The sequence below is a fragment of the Ochotona princeps genome, chromosome 21 (assembly GCF_030435755.1).
Source record: "Ochotona princeps isolate mOchPri1 chromosome 21, mOchPri1.hap1, whole genome shotgun sequence".
NCBI lineage: Eukaryota > Metazoa > Chordata > Mammalia > Lagomorpha > Ochotonidae > Ochotona > Ochotona princeps.
The window spans coordinates 3,856,758-3,878,287 of NC_080852.1; the positions used below are offsets into that span (position 1 = coordinate 3,856,758).

Here is a 21,530-nt window from a genome sequence, read left to right on the forward strand (position 1 = left end):
TCCCAATCAAATTGCCCAAAACATTCTTCACAGATCTGGAAACAATGATTCAAAGGTTCATCTGGAAACACAAAAAACCACGAATAGCTAGAACCATTCTCAAGAACAGGAAGTTAGCAGGGGGAATCACAGTCCCAGACCTCTGGACATACTATAGGGCAGTGGTTATCAAAACAGCCTGGTACTGGCAAAAAAATAGAGAAGAAGATCAGTGGAGCAGAATAGAAACACCAGATGGGAACCCACACAAATACAGCCAAATAATCTTTGACAAAAAGACAAACGACAACCCAGGCAAATGGGAAGGTCTGTTCAATAAATGCTGTTGGGACAACTGGTTGATAGCCTGCAGAAACAAAAAGATAGACCCACATCTCTCACCATATACTAAGATCAAATCCAAATGGATAAAAGATTTAAACCTACATCCAGAAACCTTCAAACTTTTGGAAGAAAATGTTGGAAACACACTGGAACACTTAGGGGTAGGCCCTCACTTCCTAAAAAAGACTCCAAATGCAGTAGAAATCAAGACCAAAATAAACAAGTGGGACCTCATCAAACTAAGAAGCTTCTGTACAGCTAGAGAAACAATCAACAAAGTAAAAAGGCAACCCACAGAATGGGAGAAGATCTTCGCACACGACTTAGGTGATAGAGGGCTGATCTCCAGAATATACAAAGAGCTACAAAACAACCAAAATGTCAAAACAAACAAGCCACTCAAGAAATGGGCACGGGAAATGGGCAAACACTTCACAAAGGAACAAACCCAAATGGCAAATAAACATATGAAAAAATGCTCAAGTTCCCTGGCAATAAGGGAAATCCAAATTAAAACATCAATGAGGTACCACCTAACGCCAGTAAGACTGGCCCACATGAATAAAAGCACCAACAACACTTGTTGGCGAGGTTGCGGGGAAAAGGGAACCCTACTCCACTGCTGGTGGGGCTGCAGGCTGGTACAGCCTCTATGGAAATCAGTATGGAGAACATTCAAACAACTCAAATACAACATACCGTATGACCCAGCAATAGCACTCCTAGGAATATATCCAGAACAACTGTTTTATGAGAAACCAACATGCACTCCTATGTTCATAGCAGCACAATCAGTAATTGCAAAAACATGGAAGCAGCCAAAATGCCCATCAACAGAGGATTGGATAAGAAAGCTATGGTTCATCTACTCCATGGAATACTACTCAGCTATTAAAAAAAACAAAATGCAGTTCTTTGTGGCCAAATGGGCCAAACTGGAAACCATAATGCTAAGGGAAATGAGCCAATCCCAAAAGGTTAAATACCACATGTTTGCCTTAATTTGATATGATGTTATGTATAACAAGTTATGTTATGAATGTTATATGTTGTGTATAAACTAAAATTGAAATGTCAATGAGGTGGTCACAGAAGGTGGATAAGAAATCGCATTTACTTTTACCATATTGGTTACTCATTACTATGTCAATTAATTCCATAATGATGTAAATTTTTGCTGATGGTATGTTGGAGCTTTTAATTGATCGGGATGATACTCTGCTGGCTCTGTCTTCAGACCAGAGAGCGTATACCTAAGAAGCCGTTGAACTTGACTGGACAATAAGATGCTGGACTCTATGTTTGGTATATGCTTGCAATGGGGGAATCTCAACTGAACTTGAACTGTGGTTATGCAACAAGGTGGAGGAATCCACCCTGGTGGGAGGGTTTGGGGAGGGGTGGGGAGAATCCCAGTACCTATGAAACTGTGTCACATAATACAATGTAATTAATGAATTTAAAATAAAATTTAAAAAAAAAAATTAAAAAAAAATAAATAAAAAATAAAACTATTATGTTGAAAAAAAAAAAAAAAAAGACAAGATTTACTAAGCTGAAAATGTGCGCAATAAAATAAGTCATGAAATATTTTAAAACTATTTCACTTACGAGGCACAAATATTTTACCATAAATTAATTTTTAATTACTATCTTACTTTTTGCACTTTGTAAAAAGTGAAAGGAATGTGAGCAAAGTTGACCTTTTGAGATGTGATAATTATAACCTTTGTACTCTTGAGGAACACTGATTTTTCTGTCTACTACTTGTTGAATTCTTTATTTGATGGAAGTTTAAACTTGAGATTTTAAAGGAAACTGAAACTATGCCCTTGCAAAAATTAAAAGAAAAATAAGGAAGCAGGAGAGTGGTAGAAAAAGAGGGAGGGGTAAGGTGGGGAGTATCATTTATAAACTTAAAACTATATATGAAATACATGAAATTATAACCTTATGTAAGTTTCCCTTTAAAATCAATACCACAAAAATTTGTTAAAAATCTTCACTTAGACAATACATTTCTAATGCTTGGATCAATAAAGAAATTAAGTGGAAAATACAAACTATTTTGAGCAAGAACAAAAGAACACTCTAACAGTGTTAAAACACTTATCGTGTTGGCTTTCTATGTTAGAAAAGAAATGTTGCCACAATGGCTTTGGCTGATTCCTGAAGCACTCTAAAAACCAACAGCAAATTCAAGCTCTTCAGAAAGAGAAAGGTTAAAAAGTAACAAACCCTATAGTGAAATTGTAAACAGAATGAACACAGAAAATGAAACCGAGAAAGCAAAAGCTACATTTCAGCAAGACAAATAAAAATTCTGTAGAAACTTATCATGAAAATAACTAAAGAGACCACAAATTACTTACATTAGAAATATGTGGCTTAGCAGCTAAAGTCCTCTCCTTGACTGCCCCGGGATCCCATACGGGTGCCAGATTCTAATCCTGGCACCTCCACTTCCCATTCAGCTCCCTGCTTGTGGCCTAGGAAAGCAGTCGAGAACGGCCCAATGCATTGGGACCCTGCACCCGCGTGGGAGACCTGGAGGAGGTTCCAGGTTCCCGTTTCAGATCGGCGCGCACAAGCCGCTGCGGCTCACTTGGGGAGTGAATCATCAGATGGAAGATCTTCCTCTCTGTCTCTCCTCCTCTCTGTATATCTGACTTTGTAATAAAATAAATCTTTAAAAAAAAAAAAAAGAAAGAAATAAGACAGGAGGCATCCCGAAACCTAGCAGTTTTTAATGAACAATCAAATTTAATGAGTAACTTATTGCTAATAAGTTTGAAAAATTGCACAAAACAAAATTTTCTTTTAAAATGTAAATATCACAGCTAAATGAAATATCACCCTAAATGAAATAGACAACTTGAATATCTTACATTCACTAACAAAATGAATCCATAATGTCAAAGTACCTATGAAGAAATATGTATGTCCACCCATATTTACTCAAGAATTTGCTAGAACTACATCTGTGACCCCAGATGTAATTCTGGCCTTTTTTGTTTTCTCCTCTTAACATTTTTTCTTTTTTTTAATTTATTATTTTATGATACAGTTCGATAGGCTCTGGGATCCTCACCCCAGTTCTATCTCCCCTACTGATTTCCTCTCTATTATTATTATAATAGTATAGTCCTTCATAAACAGTCACAAGTTCATTATTCTGCTCTTTAAGTGTGTCCTGACATTGTGGGTGTGAACAATGGCAGAAAACAGAGCATCCTATTGTCAGTATATATTAAACACTTTCATTGGAAGTTCATCTTTGATTTAGAATTAGCATATTGCATTGTAGCTTCACATCTAGCTATGATAGTCTTTATTACACAGTTACTATACATCCCCTTCAACAAAAAGCTATAAAACAAAATCAAGGGCCCGGCGGCGTGCCCTAGCGGCTAAAGTCCTCACCTTGAACGCCCCGGGATCCCATATGGGTGCCGGTTCTAATCCCGGCAGCGCCACTTCCCATCCAGCTCCCTGCTTGTGGCCTGGGAAAGTAGTCGAGGACAGCCCAAAGCTTTGGGACCCTGCATCCGTGTGGGAGACCCGGAAGAAGTTCCTGGTCCCGGCACCGGATTGGCGCGTACTGGCCCATTGTGGCTCACTTGTGGAGTGAAACATCGGATGGAAGATCTTCCTCTCTGTCTCTCCTCCTCTCTGTATATCCAGCTTTCCAATAACAATAAAATCTTTAAAAAAAAAAAAAAAAAACAAAATCAAAAACAGGAAGAAAAATACAAAATTTTTAACAACATGAAGTTAAATAGCATGCTACTGACTAATATGTTAATGTGTCACTGAAGAAATGAAAATCAAAAATTTCCTTGAAGAAAATGTTGCTACTGTATGAGCTATGTGCCACTGAAAAAATTAATAAAGAAAAAAACTTTTTTAAGAAATGAAAATAAAAACAAAGCTATCAAAATCTGTTCAGTGTGGCCAAAACAGTATTGAGAGGGACATTTATAACCTTGGATGATTAAAGAAGAATTGAAAATCTTAAATAAATCATCGAATGCATCTCAAGAGCTTACTAAAAAGAAAAAGTAAACAGGAAGCAAGCAATGATAAAAAAAAACAAAGCAAAAATAAATGGAATTGAAACTAAAAGATTCAATAAATGCATTTTTAAGATGAACAAAACAAACTTTCAGCCAGACCAGAAAGAAAAGCAAGACAGAAAAAAATAAAATAAGATGAAAGAGAAAACGTCCTAAGAAACTAATAAAGTGATTCCTTCTTGCTGAATGGATGCTTTGATCATTATGTGATCGTCTTCATCTCTTTCAATATTTTTCACATCAGAGTCTATGTTACGTGATATAAGAATGGATATATCAGCTCATTTCTCTTTTCCATTAGCCCGGAATGTCTTTTTCCATACTTTCGCTTTGTTTTCACATATCTTTGTTGGTGACATGTGTCTCCTGTAGACAACACATAGATGGATTTTGTTTTTTGATCCAGCTTGCTAATTGATGAATTTAAGCCATTTACATTCGAGGTTAATATTGACAGGTAATAATTTGGTGCTGTCATTTTATTTATTTTTTTAAAGATTTATTTTTATTACAAAGTCAGATATACAGAGAGGAGGAGAGACAGAGAGGAAGATCTTCCTCCGATGATTCACTCCCCAAGTGAGCCGCAACGGGCCGGTGCGTGCCGATCCGAAGCCGGGAACCTGGAACCTCTTCCGGGTCTCCCACGCGGGTGCAGGGTCCCAAAGCTTTGGGCCGTCCTCGACTGCTTTCCCAGGCCACAAGCAGGGAGCTGGATGGGAAGTGGAGCTGCTGGGATTAGAACCGGCGCCCATATGGGATCCCAGGGCGTTCAAGAAGAGGACTTTAGCTGCTAGGCCACGCTGCCGGGCCCAAAAATAAATAAATCTTTTAAAAACAAAGAATCTTTTGTGACTGCCTGCTTATGATGTTTCCAAGGTTCATCAATGTTGTATCACATATCAATAATTCATCTCTCATTGTAGCTAATATTTCATTTTAGACATACAATATTTATTTATTTATCCATTGAGTAAAATCTATAATGTTCCTACATTTCAATTATTTTGAATAATGTGGCTATTTGTGCCCATGGATGAGCTATTACTTATACATCCATTATCAACTGTTTGGAGGGATATATCTAGAAGTACAATTGTACTAATTCAATGCTTTTTTTCACGGAATGATAAACCTGTTTTCCACAACGAATGCACCATTGTACTATTCCATGAAAATAACAACTAAAATCATCTATTACTTGAAAAAAACAGAAACCTTCAGATTCAAGTAGCTAACTGATAAATAGATAAACTCAAAGTTAGATCAAAACAGGTCATGCAAAAACTGAAAACTGAGTACAAACAAACGTTCTTTGAAGTAATTCCACTAAAAATAATATATATCCTTACTTACAAGGAAATTAATATTTTAATGACATGTCTTTCACCTTGACATGCTGGCAAAAAAGAGAACTGACAACCAAACATTCTAAATAGATCAAAAATAACATTCAGGGCCAGGTGCAGTGGCCTAGCGGCTTAAGTCCTCGCCTTGAAAGCCCCGGGATCCCATATGGGCACTGGTTCTAATCCCAGCAGCTCCACTTCCCATCCAGCTCCCTGCTTGTGGCCTGGGAAAGCAGTGGAGGATGGCCCAATGCTTTGGGACCCTGCACCCGCGTGGGAGACCTGGAAGAGGTTCCTGGTTCCCGGCTTCGGATCGGCGCAGCACCAGCCATTGCGGCTCACTTGGGGAGTGAATCATCGGATAGAAGATCTTCCTCTCTCTCTCCTCCTGTCTGTATATCAGACTTTGTAATAAAAAAAATGTTTAAAAAATTATTTATAAAGTAACATTCAAAAATGTAGGGCTGGGCTCGGCAGTGTGGCCTAGTGGCTAAGGTCCTTGCCTTGATCCCATATGGCTGCTGGTTCTAATCCCGGCAGCTCCACTTCCTCTCTGTCTCTCCTCCTCTCAGTATATCTGACTTTGTAATAAAAAATAAAGAAAATTAAAGAAAATTTAAAAAAAATGTAGGGCAAATAAAGACATTTTAAGATTAAGAACAATTAATTTTAGTGGACATTTAAAAAAAGATTTACTTATTGATTTGAAAGGCAGAGTTTCACAGAGAGAGGGAGAAACATAAAGACCTTCGATCTATTTGTCCACCTCCCAAATGGCTGCAACAGCTGGAGCTATGCTACACCAAAGCCAAGAGCGCCCAGCTTCCACTGGGTTCAGGCTCCTGACCACTAACCAGCTTCTGCTGTTTTCCCAGGCACATCAACAGGGAGCTAGATTGGAAGTAGAGCAGTCAGGTGTTGAATCCCATAGAAGATGCCTTCATAACAGGTGGCAGCTTAATTGGCTACACCACAGCACCTGCCCTGCAAAACCAGTTTTATCAGTAGTTAAACTAAGCTACCTAAACAGGAAGGAAATGATAGGATAGAATTCTTGGAACCTTGAAAATAACAGAATACCACAACAATGAGAAAAAAGAAAGAATAAATATATAATCTATTATACTTCAGCTAGCTCTCAATTTTTTTAAATAATATTTGATGTTTGAACAAACATTCTATCATCATCTCTATTGCATCTAATGGATTAGAGGAATTGTGTAACAGTTCTATTTTAAAAAGCAAATAGAGTAAAGGGAATTAGTTGTAAGGTTTCTACATTATGTTTCAAATGCTGAAACATCAGTACCAGTTTGACTGTGACCGTTATATATGTATAATAATAATAACCTAAAGAAACAGCCAAGATTATCATACGAAGTAACATAATTTATGAGAACCCAAAATAGCACAATGACAATGTAGTTCCAAAGTTGGTTAAGGAAGGTGATGAAAGAGAAAGACAAAATGCAAAACAAAGAATAAAGTGACTCCCTAAGCCCTAACACGTAGCGATAACGTTCACTCCTCAGGGATGACAATGTATTAGCACTTAAGGTAAAACTTGCCGAGATGTCACAACCAATACACATAAATTACACCCACATCCTAACTAAAGGATGAACTACTTCAGTGATCAAAAATACGCTACCTCTAAGAAATTAATGTGAGTTATAACGGCATAGGTAGGTTGGAAGTGAAATTATGGAAGAAAGCAAGTCACAAAAATATTTTAAAAATATACATATGGACTATACTAAGTTAGGGAATGTGGATTTCAGAACAAAAGAATTGCTAGATATTATAAGGGACATTATATGGGAAGAAATCAATTAACCCACAAGGAGGATACAAGATCACATTTAATTGCATATACACAAAAAAATGGCCCCTAAGCACGAAACACCAATTGATGGAATTGAAGGTAAAAACAAATTCACAACTTCAGTTGAGGACTTGAGCACTCCATTGTAGCAATGGACCAGACAGAAAATCAACTAGGGTGTAGAATTGAATAATAAAATTAGTTAGGGCCCAGCACAATAGCCTAGTGACTAAAGTCGTTGCCATGCATGTGCCAGGATCCCATATGGGCTCCGGTTCTAATCCCGGCAGCTCCACTTCCCATCCAGCTTCCTGCTTGTGGCCTGGGAAAGCAGTTGAGGACGGCCCAAAGCCTTGGGACCCTGCACCCGCGTGGGAGACCTGGAAGAGGCACCTGGCTCCTGGCTTTGCATCGGCTCAGCTCCTGCCATTGCGGTTGCTTGGGGAGTGAATCATCAGACAGAAGCTCTTCCTCTCTGTCTCTCCTCCTCTCTGTATATCTGACTTTGCAATAAAAAGAAAATTTTAAAATTAATTAAAACTAATTTGTTTTTATATGGGATAATTCACACAGCATCACAAGAACACCAGTAATCCATGTTGGATTCACCCAAGCAAGCCATCTTAGGAATCATGAAATAAACCTCAATCAAATTACAAAAGCATAATCAAAGTAGAGATCAACAAAAAGAGAAAAAAGGAACATTTCCACACGCTTGTGAGTTAGACAACATCCATTTAGGTAATCCACAAGTCTCAGGTCAAGGAATCAAGGAAAAACATACAGAACCGAGTGACAATGAAGAAGTCACGCATGACGACACAGGGCTGCTGCCACAGCGGTGAGGAGAGGATTTCCATCGTAAGGAAGAAAAGCTTCATCAGTGTTCTTGGTTATCAACTCCAGAAACAAACAAAAAAAAACGGGACAAAATAAGCTGAAAATATTCATACAAAGAAAAAATAAAGGAACAGGAAAATAAAATGTGATGTTGGTTCTTCACAATTAAATAAAATATCAAATCACTAGCAAGCTGGGAACGTCTCCCTGTCCTCCGTGCTGCCTGTCAACTAAGTAAAATTCTAAAAATACATAAGGAAAAATAATATTTCTTTTAAATGAATGCTGTCTGTCACAGCAGACCCTGTAACCAATGAAATGCTAAAGAGTGCATAGGACAGAGCTAGGCTCTTTCAGTTCAGCTGCTTACAAGAGATGCAACAAGTTCCCCAAACTGAAACTCACCACAATTAGCTCTCCTTATAACTATTAAAGAAATTTGAATATAGAATGACATAAAACCTTCTTTCCTTAAATCTCTAGGACTCCATGATATCATCGGTTAATTTTAGCAACCATTCAAAGGAATCATAGGAATTGCACACAACTCTTCTCAAACACAGGAGAACATTGCTTCTAAAAACCAGTATTGTCCTGGTACCAAAACCAGGGAGAAGTAGCACAAAAGAAAACCATAGACCAGGGCCCGGCTACGTGGCCTAGCGGCTAAAGTCCTCGCCTTGAAAGCCCCGGGATCCCATATGGGCGCCGGTTCTAGTCCCGGCAGCTCCACTTCCCATCCAGCTCCCTGCTTGTGGCCTGGGAAAGCAGTTGAGGATGGCCCAATGCATTGGGACCCTGCACCCGTGTGGGAGACCCGGAAGAGGTTCCTGGTTCCCGGCTTCGGATCGGCGCGCATCGGCCCGTTGCGGCTCACTTGGGGAGTGAAACATCGGATGGAAGATCTTCCTCTCTGTCTCTCCTCCTCTGTGTATATCTGGCTGTAATAAAATGAATAAATCTTTAAAAAAAAAAAAAAGAAAAGAAAACCATTGACCAATACCTCTCATGAGTTTAGACTTTAAATCTACATCAAGATACTAGCAAATTGGGCTCGGCAGCGTGGCATAGTGGCTAAGGTCCTCGCCTTGATCCCATATAGCCGCTGGTTCTAATCCCGGCAGCTCCACTTCCTCTCTATCTCTCCTCCTCTCAGTATATCTGACTTTGTAATAAAAAAAAATAAATCTTTAAAAAAAAAGATACTAGCAAATTGAATCTAGCAGGGTATATGTGAAAGAATTACACACATTCAACAGGTAAGGTTTAGTCCAAGTATTCTGCATGGCAGATTTAGCACTCAACGTTAAACGCTATTATCAACAAGTTAGAGAAGAAAAACAATTTGCTTATGCAAATAAAGGCAGAAAAAATAAGAACATTTAACACTCTGATGTAAAGGAGGAGGAGGAGGAAGAGTGTTGCTATTGCGGCACAACATGTTATGTTGCCACCAGCAACACTGGCATCCCATTTCAGTGCATGGGTTTGAGTTCTGGCTGTTTCCATTGTTCTGGTTGATAACCACCTCCCTGCTAATCTACAGAGTAAAACAAAACATGGGCCAAGCATTTCAGACATTGCAACCTAAATGAAAGAACCAAATGGAGCGCTGGGGTCCTGAGACTATTAATCCTACTAAATGGTGAAAGACTGAAAAATGCTTCCTCAGATTGGAACCAAGGCAGAGATGTCTGCTTCAATCACTCCTCGTTCTTAGAAGAGTGAAAGTTCTAGCAAGAAAAATAAGGAAGGGAAAAAAAAAAAAAAAAAACGTGCAGAGTAAGAAATAAAACTGTCCTTACTTACAGGTTACCTGATGCACAATCTCAGGAATCTGCCCAAATCTCTAGAAATAGTAAATTACATCAGCAAATTCAAAGGACTTTAAAACATCTCTACTCTGGACCCGGCACGATAGTGTAGTGGTTGAAGTCCTCGCCTTGGGCACACCGGGATCCCATATGGGTGCAAGTTCTAATCCGGGAAGCCCTGCTTCCCATCCAGCTCCCTGCATGTGGCCTGGGAAAGCAGTTGAAGACGGCCCAAAGCCTTGGGACCCTTCTTCCTCTCTGTCTCTCCTCCTCTCTGTATATTTGACTTTGCAATAAAAATAAATTTTAAAAAAATCTCTACTTCAATCCCCATTACAGTTGTATGTACAAATATTAAACATGCAGAAACTGACATTTCAACATAATACCTTTATAAGTGCTTCAAAGAAAATAAAATGAAATATTTAAGCATAAATATGACCGAATCAGTATAATGAAAATTACAAAATGTTGAGGAAATGATTAGACAAATTCAGACACACACCATGTTTATGATTTGCAAGAACCACCATAGCGAAGGAGTCAGTTCTTCCCAATCTGATCCACAGAGTTAGTGAAATTCTTGTAAGAACCTCAGAATTTTTACTGAGATAACTTACTTTGAATCTATAGGAAAAGGCACGGGTTCTATAAAAGATAAAATGACTTCTTGAAAAATAAATTAAAAGAATGAGTTGTTTGAATTTTAGGGTTGGCATACAGCTATAGTAGTCAAAACACGGATATTGATGGAGAGAGAAACATTGTATCAGGCAAAGAGCATGAAGGACCCAGAAATGGATCCATACAAATGTGCTAGGGTCACTTTGGACAAAGATTCAAAACATAAAATGAGTAAGAAGTCTCTTTAGAAAATGGCGTTGGAGAAAATTAACATGTATGTTCAAATATCTTAATGTACATTTCACATTTTACACAATTAGCATTAAATGAAGTATGCATTTAGAAATAATAGAAATATTTTGTAAAATCATAGCAGAAAACTTTGAACAACTTGGAATAGCGTTCTTCGTCATTTTCACAAATTCAAAGTGACCCATTGTTGAACGAAATTTTCATTTCATACTGCGTCAAGGTACACCCTGACTTATTGTGAGAAAAAGGAAAAGCATTCAACGTGCCCCTGCCCGTTTGCAGGCAAATCACACGGATTGGTCATTTCCTGAAAAATCCTAGTAGCAGAGTCACTCAGCGCTTGCTTAAAGGAAAAATCCTCTTTTTGCTTATGAAATCAAGGAGCCAAGATGACCTGCAGATGGTTCTAGTGTGGGTGAGCTGGAAGGGAATTCCCAAATCCAAGGACAAGCAGAAAACAGAAAAATAGAGGCCAAAAGAATAGTTACTCAAGCTTCAGATTCTCCAACTGTGGTATTCTGTGTTGTGTAGAAAAATGAAAATATGTAATGCAAATTTAAGCATGTAAACACACACACACATATATACACAAACACATGTATATACACATAGTGTCTACACACATAGGCCCATATGTATAAACATGAGTATGTGCGTTCATTTGTGTGTCAGTGTGTATTTGTAATTAAATTTGTAGTTAAATTGTTAGACCATAGCCATGCAGTCAATTCGTCTACATTATTTTTAACACATACTTCAAACAATTAATACTTTGTAACATTTTCCATTATTTCAAAATTGTCATTGTGTCCAACAATTTCAAGTACAGTTATAATCTTTATATATGAGTGTTAATAAGCAACTGTTTCTATAAATGTGCCACCATTATAGTTGTAAAGCAAATATGAGATGCTTTATATTTGAAATAGTAAATATAAACAAATACATTTTAACAGTTTAAGTAACTACTCTAAGTTACATCTTCCAGTAATTTAAGGAAATATTTTATTTGACAAGAATATATAAACTTAAGTCATAATAGAAAGTATATTTTGGAGTAAACTTAATTTTCAATTTGTATTCTGTTAGCACCTACATTTTACATTAAAGAATTTCAAAAGCTACAAGGGTATTTGTATTTGACCTACAAAATAAATGACTTAGACTTAATCATTTGGAAGTTTCTTTCCACCATTACATTTGAAATCTTACTGCTGTTTTATTTTTATAGATTCTTCGCAAACAGAAAATTGGCCACTTGCAGAAGTTAATAGTTTTTAAAATGTCATTTTACAATGTGATGCATACATGAGCTCTGTCAGAAAACATTTACTTATTCAACCATTAATTAACTTTTGATCAGATTTTTTTTTAACAGGCACTTATGTAAGCACTGTAAATGAAGTCAGGCAAACCTGAGACCCACCGAGTCCACCAGGAAATGCATGTCAAGGTATACAATAGCTGTTAAAATGGAATCTGTGCAATGAAGCTTGGAAAACACATCCAATGGGATCTGACCTGGAGGAGTCCCAGGAGACTACCTGGAGAAAACAATGTTTAGGACAAAAGCTGAAGCTTAGAGTATGTCCTTGAGGAACCAGAAGATGCTTGTTAGATCTTCCCCGTCTCCATGTGCTCCAGCCAAGAGACCATCAAGAACAAGCAGTGGGCTTGGCAGCGTGGCATGGTGGCTAAGGTCCTCGCCTTGATCCCATATGGCTGCTGGTTCTAATCCCAGCAGCTCCACTTCCTCTCTGTCTCTCCTCCTCTCAGTATATCTGACTTTGTAATAAAAATAAATCTTTAAAAAAAAAAAAAAAAGAACAAGCAGTGAGCAAGGCGAATCTCGGACGAGTTGTAATACTCCTTGCAACAAATTAGAACACACATTATCATGAACCATGAAGCATCTCAGTGGGACAGTTAGTAAAAGCTTGTTGTAGGATTAGGGCTGTGGTTGTAGTGCTGATGGGGGCTCCAAAAGTTGGGGATGGGGTCACTCTAGACTCCAAGCTGTCTGAAAGCAGAGGCAATATGGTTTTTTTTTTTAAAGATTTATTCATTTTATTACAGCCAGATATACACAGAGGAGGAGAGACAGAGAGGAAGATCTTCCATCCGATGATTCACTCCCCAAGTGAGCCGCAACGGGCCGATGCGCTGATCCGAAGCCAGGAACCTGGAACCTCTTCCAGGTCTCCCACGTGGGTGCAGGATCCCAAAACTTTGGGCCGTCCTCCACTGCTTTCCCAGGCCACAAGCAGGGAGCTGGATGGGAAGTGGAGCTGCCGGGATTAGAACCGGCGCCCATATGGGATCCCGGGGCTTTCAAGAAGAGGACTTTAGCCGATAGGCCACACAGCCTGGCCCAGCAGAGGCAATATGTAACGCAGTATTTTAATTAAGAAAACCGTCCCTGCTGAAGAAGCAGGTGTCACTCATTCTAAGCAAGTGAGTGGAGTGTATTGTGTTTTTGGTTGGCATAATGATCTTTATTTTTCTGCACTTAGAAAAAAATGTGTGAATTGCATTTTGTTTCACTTTTACCATCTCGGAATAATGATGTCTGTTGTTGATACAGTGGGTCCCCCTTTATTCGTAGTGGAATTGTATTTCAAAATCCACAACGCATATCTAAACCCACGGAAAGGACTAAACTCGACGTAGTATATTATTTCCTGTACAATAAAATTTAATTTACAGGTTAGGCACAGTAAGAAATTAACAGTGATACCTAACAACAATAGAATAGTTATAGCAAGATATGGTCATAGAGGTGACACTCGCTCTTTCACTCTTTCTGTCAGTATCCCTCATGGCACCGGATGATGCTTTTCAGCTGCAGTTGATTACAGGTAACTGGGATTGGGAATCAGGGATACCCTGTATTCTGTAATACTTCAGTGATTCCCCATTTAGCATTTCCAGGCCCCTTGTTGACCTTGAGTTACTGAGACCAAGGAAAGTGAGAGCGCGGATTAGGGGATGATGTTATTTGGAACACCGTTACGTGAGTATAATCACTGTATTCTTGACTGGAAGTTGTTCCCTGGGATATGGTGTGTGCTGCTCTTTTCCAGTCCGTGCAAGATCCCACCTGAGTTCCCCAGTGCTTCCAGGCCATGTGTCCTGAAGCTCCGACAGTTCATGTATTGATATATTCAAAAATAAAGTATCTTGGTACAATGAAATACTTCATTCTGGCATAGTATGACAACCATGTTTCTGAGAGCGGATATATGAATATGAGTTCTCCATCTGGCCCACTAAACAGGACTGGTTTGTCACCCTGGGCTGGAGTTCCTGCAGACAAATCAAGGTGCATTCCCCACCACTTGTCTGGGAAAACGCACTGAACAGTTTGCTTTAGCAGTATGCTCAAACAGCTTTTTTCAAATATTCTTCTGGCCCTCACTCTCTCTAGTGTCTCTCACACTGTCTTGCCTGATGAAGCCCAGAGGCCATGACTGTATTGGATTCCGGGCTGTCCTCTAGGCAAGATCCTAGCTCATCTCAGTGTTCCTTCCAATTTTCTGGCCTTTCATTCAGTGAGATACATTCTGAGCATACAACATCAATCATAAATAATTTGTTTATTTGAAAATTACATGCTAGAACTCTGGTTCTATAATCGATACACATGGCAAAACATGTATGGACATTTTGCTTTTAAAGAATAAGATGGAAATTAACTAAATTAAGCTCTAATATTTCTTATCTGGTCCTCAGTGTACTCTGTGTTATCCGCACCCATTAGTTAGCTCACCATCCACCCAGAGTTGACGCTCTTTGAACTCCAAGACAATTCATGTCACCCCCTAAACTTCTTGTGCTCACTCTGTAATGTGGGATGCCATTTGAACCTCTGTAAGCTTCTGCATAGCTGCACAGACGCTCAAGGTTGGGAGGATGGGGGAAGCACGAATTGAGTAAATTTCTGGGGTAAAGTCTTCACAGGGTTTGTTCAACATGTAATTAGAGCTGGGGGGCTTTCTGTCATTAGTTTTCCTAACTACTTAATTGTGAAAACTCAAAGAGCAACATTGAAATCTAGAATGAGGGTCTGAAATGCCACTGTCAACCTCCATGCAAGCCCAGAACATTCTAGAAGCATTCAGGAAGAGCAGACATTGACCCCTTCTTACACCCCATTACAGTACAGACAGAAGCCACTAGCTTTGGGGAAAAAAAACACACATGTATTAGGAAGCAAGAGATACCTTCTAAAGAAGAGGCCATCAGGCACAGAAGCATTGGCTAACATGAAGCTAAACAATTTTTCTCCGCACAAACTGACATCTTTCTAGTAGAGAAGCTTTTGCACCAGGAAAGGGGTGAGAAACATGTCCTGGCTGATGAGATAAGACACATCTTTCAACGCCCCTCTCTGATGAGTAATGGTGAAGGTGACCAGGGGCACTCGCCGTACTTCTGAACTGGCAGGGACTGGCTTGGGACACAGGTTTCCTGGGTGAGGCACCCCGGTTGCTTTCCCTGTCTTTAGTATATTTATTCTTGATGGCGTATCTCTGGTCTTTGGGAGTGACTTTGTGGCCAAAGTCCATTTCTGTCACCGCTTTCCTGTGTTCTAGGTACAAGGGACCCCCACGGTTGCATGAATGTCGCCCCACCACGGTTTCGGCATCCTCCCTAGCCCAACTTAACTCTAAGGAACCATGTCCATAATGAAGCCGCAATTTGTCTGCCAGGATCTTGGCAACAAATGTCATGATGGCCCGAGCCTCCTGCTCCTTCTTCTCCACAAAATATCTACTTATGACGGTCCCCTTGCTCCGGGCAATGGTAGATGCGGGCTTCACATTTTGTAGAAAATCTGTCTTCTCTTTGCCTTTTGTGGTGGGACTAATGCATACCGTATTCTTGGCTTGGCTTCCTGGCAGGAGTGGGGAAGACTTACTCCCGAGGGTGTGTCCTGTATCCCTGCCCTGGGCAGGAAGACTCCTCCCATGGGCAGATAAGATCTTCTGTCTTGTGGCCCTTTCTTCCTTCTCTGCTGGTTTGGGTCTCCTGCAGATCTCTCTTTTGTCAGGAGGACCAAATGTCTTGCTCACACTCTTCTGTGGGACCTTCAATTTGGAGATTTGGGGTTCTTGTCCCTGGCTGCTTCTTTCCCTTGATAGAGGCTCACCAAGCCCCTGCAAAGCTAGCATGTCATCAGTGGACACACTCTTTGAGATGCCCAGTGGGCCCTGAGATGCTGAGATGGCTGTGGAAGACAGCAGCAAAGGCAGCTGGTCTTGCTGAACAGTACTAGTGGTCATGTCTTGAGGCTGGTTCTCTGACTCCACATCCACCTGGAGCTCCAGTTCCTTAGTAATCAGTCTTTTCATGCATGGCTGTCCTGCATACTGGCCATTGGAATTTTCATAGGGTGTTTTCTTCATCCCCAGAGACTCGACACCCTTCAGGCTCACATTGACGTGGGAGTGTGCTGCCGTGCTGGTTTCCACAGAGACTTCCCAAGAGGAGACTTTCTCTTTAGCCAGGCCTTTGGTCTCTTCGGCTCTTGGAGGTGGGGATCCTGCCTTGGTCACCAATATGCTTGTGCTGCAGCAAGGGTCTGACAATGCAACATCTCTTGTCTGCTTATGTGCCCCGTACTTGGCCATGACCTGCCTTGAGCTCACTTCCAGGCCATCCCTTCCGGTTCCCTGTGCAGCATGACTCTCGCTGGATCTTCCTGGAAGTTTGTAAGTGAGGGGCTGAGCAGGTAGTCTGCCCTGCTGTCCAGTCTGAGGGGTCATTGGAGGCCTAAGGTTACTGCCAAATGAAGTCATTCTCAGGGTCCTCTTGACTTCTTTTGGGGCAGGTGAGGGGGGAAATGGGGAATTCTTCAGCATGGGAACTGATTTTTTGGTCATCATCTTCTTTCCTGGATCTTTCCAAGTAGGTTCTCTCAGGGAGCCAGTAGCCTTGGCTTTCAGCTTGGCCCCAGACTGACGCAAGGTTGACTGTGGAAGGGGCAAAGTTTGAACCACACCTAGACTGAGATTTTTAGGCTCAAGAGCCTGAAGGTGTAGCCCCCACTTTTGCCTCACTCTGAACCTTATAATGTGTGTTTCTAGCATCTGTTGAGTAAGTGGGTCAAGGAATGAAAGCTCCCTTGAGGTGTTTATACAGCACTTCTGGCCTTTAGGAGAGGCTAGATTTCTGGATTTAGGGTGGATATAAATCTTGGGAGAAGCGCAATTGACTGCAAACCAGGATCGCCGCACTTTCACAGGTATCTTGCCCTCATGAATTTGACCCAACTTCCTGCCCAAATGGGCTTTCAGGGTTTTCTCAATATACTTCTTGTTTAAACCCCCAGCTATAAACGTTTCATAGAAACCCTTTCCAGGTCTTGCCAAGCACCTTTCTGATTTCCTACTCTCCAGAAACCTCGTTGAAGTACTTCCAGGACCCCAAACTAGATCTTCTGGGTAATTTGTTTCTTGTCCTAGATTTCTGATTGGCTTGTCTAGTTTGAATCTTACTGAACCCTTGCCAAAAATTCTTCTGGAACGCATGGATCCCATCAGCTGTTCTTCATTGCTGCGTATACCTGTAAATGGATTGGATTGGCAGGAATGATGGAAGTCCTTTGTTTGGCACTTGGAGACCGGTAAGGTTTTTCCCTTAGGCTGCACTACTTCCAAAGATGCTCCAGCCCTGTAGAGGGCACCATCCTGATGTTCATCTTTGAAGACTCTCATCTGACTCTGTTGCTTTTGTGGGTCCCGGAGCTTAGTGCTGATAGAATAGCCAGGAAGAGCAGAGGAAGTCTTGAATGTGTAGGAGGCCTGGCTGTCCTGGAGAAATCTGGCAGTGGGTTGGCCAGTGGTTTCCTGTGAGTTTGGGAGATGAGAGGCTAAAGCCTTTCTCTGTTTCTGCTGCTTCTGCAAGGGCTGTTCCATTTTTCGAGCTTTGGTGGAGATGACAGACGGTGGCTTCTCCTGAGATGTCCAGTAGGATGCAGTATAGTCCTGATTTCCATGGGGAAGCCTGGGAGTGGATTGGCCAGTGACTTCTTGAGATTTTTGGCAATGAGAAATTAAGGCCCTTCTCAGTTTGTCTGGCTTCTGAAAGGGCCATTCCATTTGTTCATTATAAACTGGGATGATAGATCGTGCCCTCTGCTGGGATGTAGGGCAGGACGTTTTGCAGGTCCTACCATCAGATGGAGACAACATTGTTTTTGTGGGGGGAAAGCATGGGACGTGATCTGGTATCTGTCTCTGACCTGGGTAGGACAAACCTTTGGGCAAGGATTGGCCCAACATAGTGTCTTTGGCATGACTGTGACCTGGAGATGGACTAGAGCCGACATTGAATTTAATTGAGGGATTTCGTAACTTGAGAGACTTTGTGGATACATGGACATTAGCCACCAGAGACTCACTGTGCAGGGAGGGGAGGCCCCAGAAGAGCTGGCTGTATTCACTTTCCAAGTGATCTCTAAAGACCTTCGGGTAAGAGATCTGCTGAGCACCTGGCAGCTGCACTGGTTTCTTTTTTATTCTGCACGATGGCTGTAACATGGTGGTACCCTGCTTGTCACTCAGTGACTGCAAAAGAGTCCTCAGAGAAGTCAGATGGCAATCTGGGCACGTTTCTTTCAGAAATGACTCCTCAGTGTATTTTCCCTCCCATCTCTGTTCTACTCTCTTGGAAATGAGTTTCTCTAGCAACTTTTGAACATCAGAGCTGATGAAAGAGGAAGCGCCAGCTTCTATTTGCCTACGTGTGGGATCTCCCCAGCCTGAGGCATCTGGTGAATGATGGCAGAGATTCTTTTGTTGGGCTCTGCCAGGCAGTGAAGCACAGAGCAGCAAGGTCTTGGCAGCTGCCCACCACCAGAAGAGTGAAAATAAACCACTTAACCAGCTCAGGCCTGAGATGGCCATGATGTGAGAGGTCAGATAGGAGTTACCGGAAGGAGAGTTTTCTGGAATAGGGCCCACTGGGATTCTCTGTAAATCAGACTGGATTTCATGAGATATCTGTGACAGGCAAGAGGATAGATGCAAAGGAGCCTGGACCAAAGGAGCTGAGGAAGTCAGTGGCGTCAAGGTTGTGGGTGAAGCAACAGTCAATGGTGGTTGGTACTCCTCTCCAAGGGAGTCCTGATATAAAAGATGCAGAGCTCTGTTCTTGTCAGGGGTTCTGCCCTGGGGGCTGGAGGAGACAAGAAACACAGGCTTCAGCCAGGACCAGACAAGGACAAGAGGCCAGGCCAGGTAGGCATGAATGGAAACCATAACCCCTCTGAGGCCTCCCATGCTGACTCATTCTCACCCTAATGCTTCACGCCATCCTCTCTCCATCCTGTGGCTTTCCTGCCCATGTCAGCCTCAGACCCAAGATCAGACCCAGCAGCCCGAAGACGAAGGACAAAGAAAGAGCCAGAAAGTTTGTTACCTTTGAAGAGGTGCAATCAGGCCCGATGCCTCCTCTACTTCCTTCAGAAATTCCCTACAGGCTGGAAATCAGGAGATGAGGTAATTATGGAGGAAGAAAGGACGTAGGACCCTCCTAGGGAGATAAATGGACTGTCCTTCCAGGAAAGACCTGGGGAGATTAAACTCTGGGACTTCTGTATCAGTGTCCACCCCACTGACCTCACACAGTGACAGCGGGCCCCACAGGGGAGCAGCTCTTTTTTCTTTACAAAGTCCTTCCACCTGTGTCTCCAACTGAATTCCTCACAACTGCTCTGTGAGGGAGAAGTGACATATTTCAAAGAGGATGTGGTCTTCTTGAAGTGAAACAGCTTGGCTTCACATTCAGAGAGTGTCAGCTCAGTACAGCTTGGTGTCCCCTTCTGGGTGGCACCGTATCCTTGCCCACCATGGCTTCACTGCCATCTGCAACATGAGTAGTAACCCAAATCCTGATCGCTTTCCCAGGAGTCTACTCCTCGAGCTTCTGCCACTGACATCCATGGGATGTGGAGCCTATCCCTCAGGGAGAGGTGTGGTCATCAGCGGAGCTCCGGGTAGAAGGATTGACCCCTACCTTTCAGAGCAACACTCTTCTTCCGGCTCCCGCTCTCCCTCCTTCTTTGTGCTGGACTCTGAAAAACAAGGAAGAGGGGGGCTGGGACCCCATTCTCTGTCCTCTTCCCAGGTGTGCTGCCAACACGATCATGATCATGAACATGCTGACTCGTTGCTGTGTTTGGCTAGTAGACCTAAATGTCCCTTTCTTACAATTTAGTTCTTCTTAATTTAATTTGGAAAGCACACGAAGAGTGGTTTGGGGTAAGGTTCACTCGGGTTGTCTTTGATCCCTATTGCTGTGTTAAAGAGGACATTGCTAGGTACATCCAAGCTGCCACACAGCATCCTGCTGCCCAAGACCAGAGGTCACTCCAGCCTCTGAGTGGAGGCTCTGCAGCTCAGCACAGCCCTCAGACTGACTGCACACGAAGGGAAGGCTTGGCCCTAAGGCATATGCTACAAGGGGGCCCCGTATCCAACCCTAAGTGATGCATTCCTAGGCCACTGTGGATCTAATTTTTCCCTGGTAAGCTCCGGTGCACCCATGTGAACGATTTCATAGTAAATGAGATGGTGGAAATCATAGTGTCCAACCTAATCCTTGCCCTGACAGATAGTATTTGTTCCTGAAGTTACCCATCTCCAAAGTCTGTAATTAATTTGAATAAACGGAGAGTAGTTTTCTATTGGGCTTTGATCAAGGGTTCCTTACCTTCCTGATGTTCTTGTTTCTAGCAGGTGGTGAGGATGGGTCACTCTTGAGACAGGGGAGTATCAGGAGGAAGATCCCCACACCACACAGTATCGGCAAGATGATGTCCACCACCCAGAAAGTGAAGCTGGGGCCCGGGCATGTGGCTCTCACGCATCTCAGAGGAAGATGTCCCTCCATCCTGACTCACCCTGCCACCCTTGGTGCCCTGAGCTCTGGGAGTTCCTTTTGGAAGAGGAAATCGGGGGTCCAAAATCACATCACAGAACAGTACCGTCATCACAAAGACCTCCAGGAAATGGGGGAGGGGCAATAGAAGGAGGCAGCTGAACCCAAGCCCTCCCCCACCATTCATCCCTTCAAGTCTCTTCAGGAGCCATCCAGATCCTTTATCCAAATCTTCCTGCTTAATATATCCAGTAAATTTAAGCAAGGTTCAATTCTTTCCCCTTTGCTACTACAATGTCACCTGGTTATTCTTATCCCATGAAGACCTTAGCTTGTATCAACTGGTGTCAAGCTTCTGAAAGCCTGAAATTATCCTAAGACTTTTGAGTACTTTTCAGGGAAATATTGCCTCCCAAAATCCTCTGATTTCAAAATTTTCCCATATAATAAGTTTAGCCACTGCCATCGATACAGTGGAACTTTATACTTTAGTTCAAACTGTCTAGTTATAATTTATATTGGCTACTCTCAGAGCAATCTC

The 21,530-nt window shown here is 41.8% G+C and overlaps 1 protein-coding gene across 1 annotated transcript; it reads right to left on the bottom strand.

Annotated features, from left to right (window-relative positions):
• Positions 1-15,375: 15,375 nt before the first annotated feature.
• Positions 15,376-21,047, bottom strand: LOC131482931 (spermatogenesis-associated protein 31E1-like). The gene is made up of 4 exons (XM_058679162.1): positions 20,822-21,047; positions 20,126-20,183; positions 19,529-19,589; positions 15,376-19,285 (listed from the first exon to the last, which is right to left on the bottom strand). The coding sequence occupies exons 1-4, from the start codon at positions 20,999-21,001 to the stop codon at positions 15,376-15,378; spliced, it is 4,209 nt and encodes a 1,402-aa protein (XP_058535145.1). The 5' UTR covers positions 21,002-21,047.
• Between the last annotated feature and the right edge of the window lie 483 nt (positions 21,048-21,530).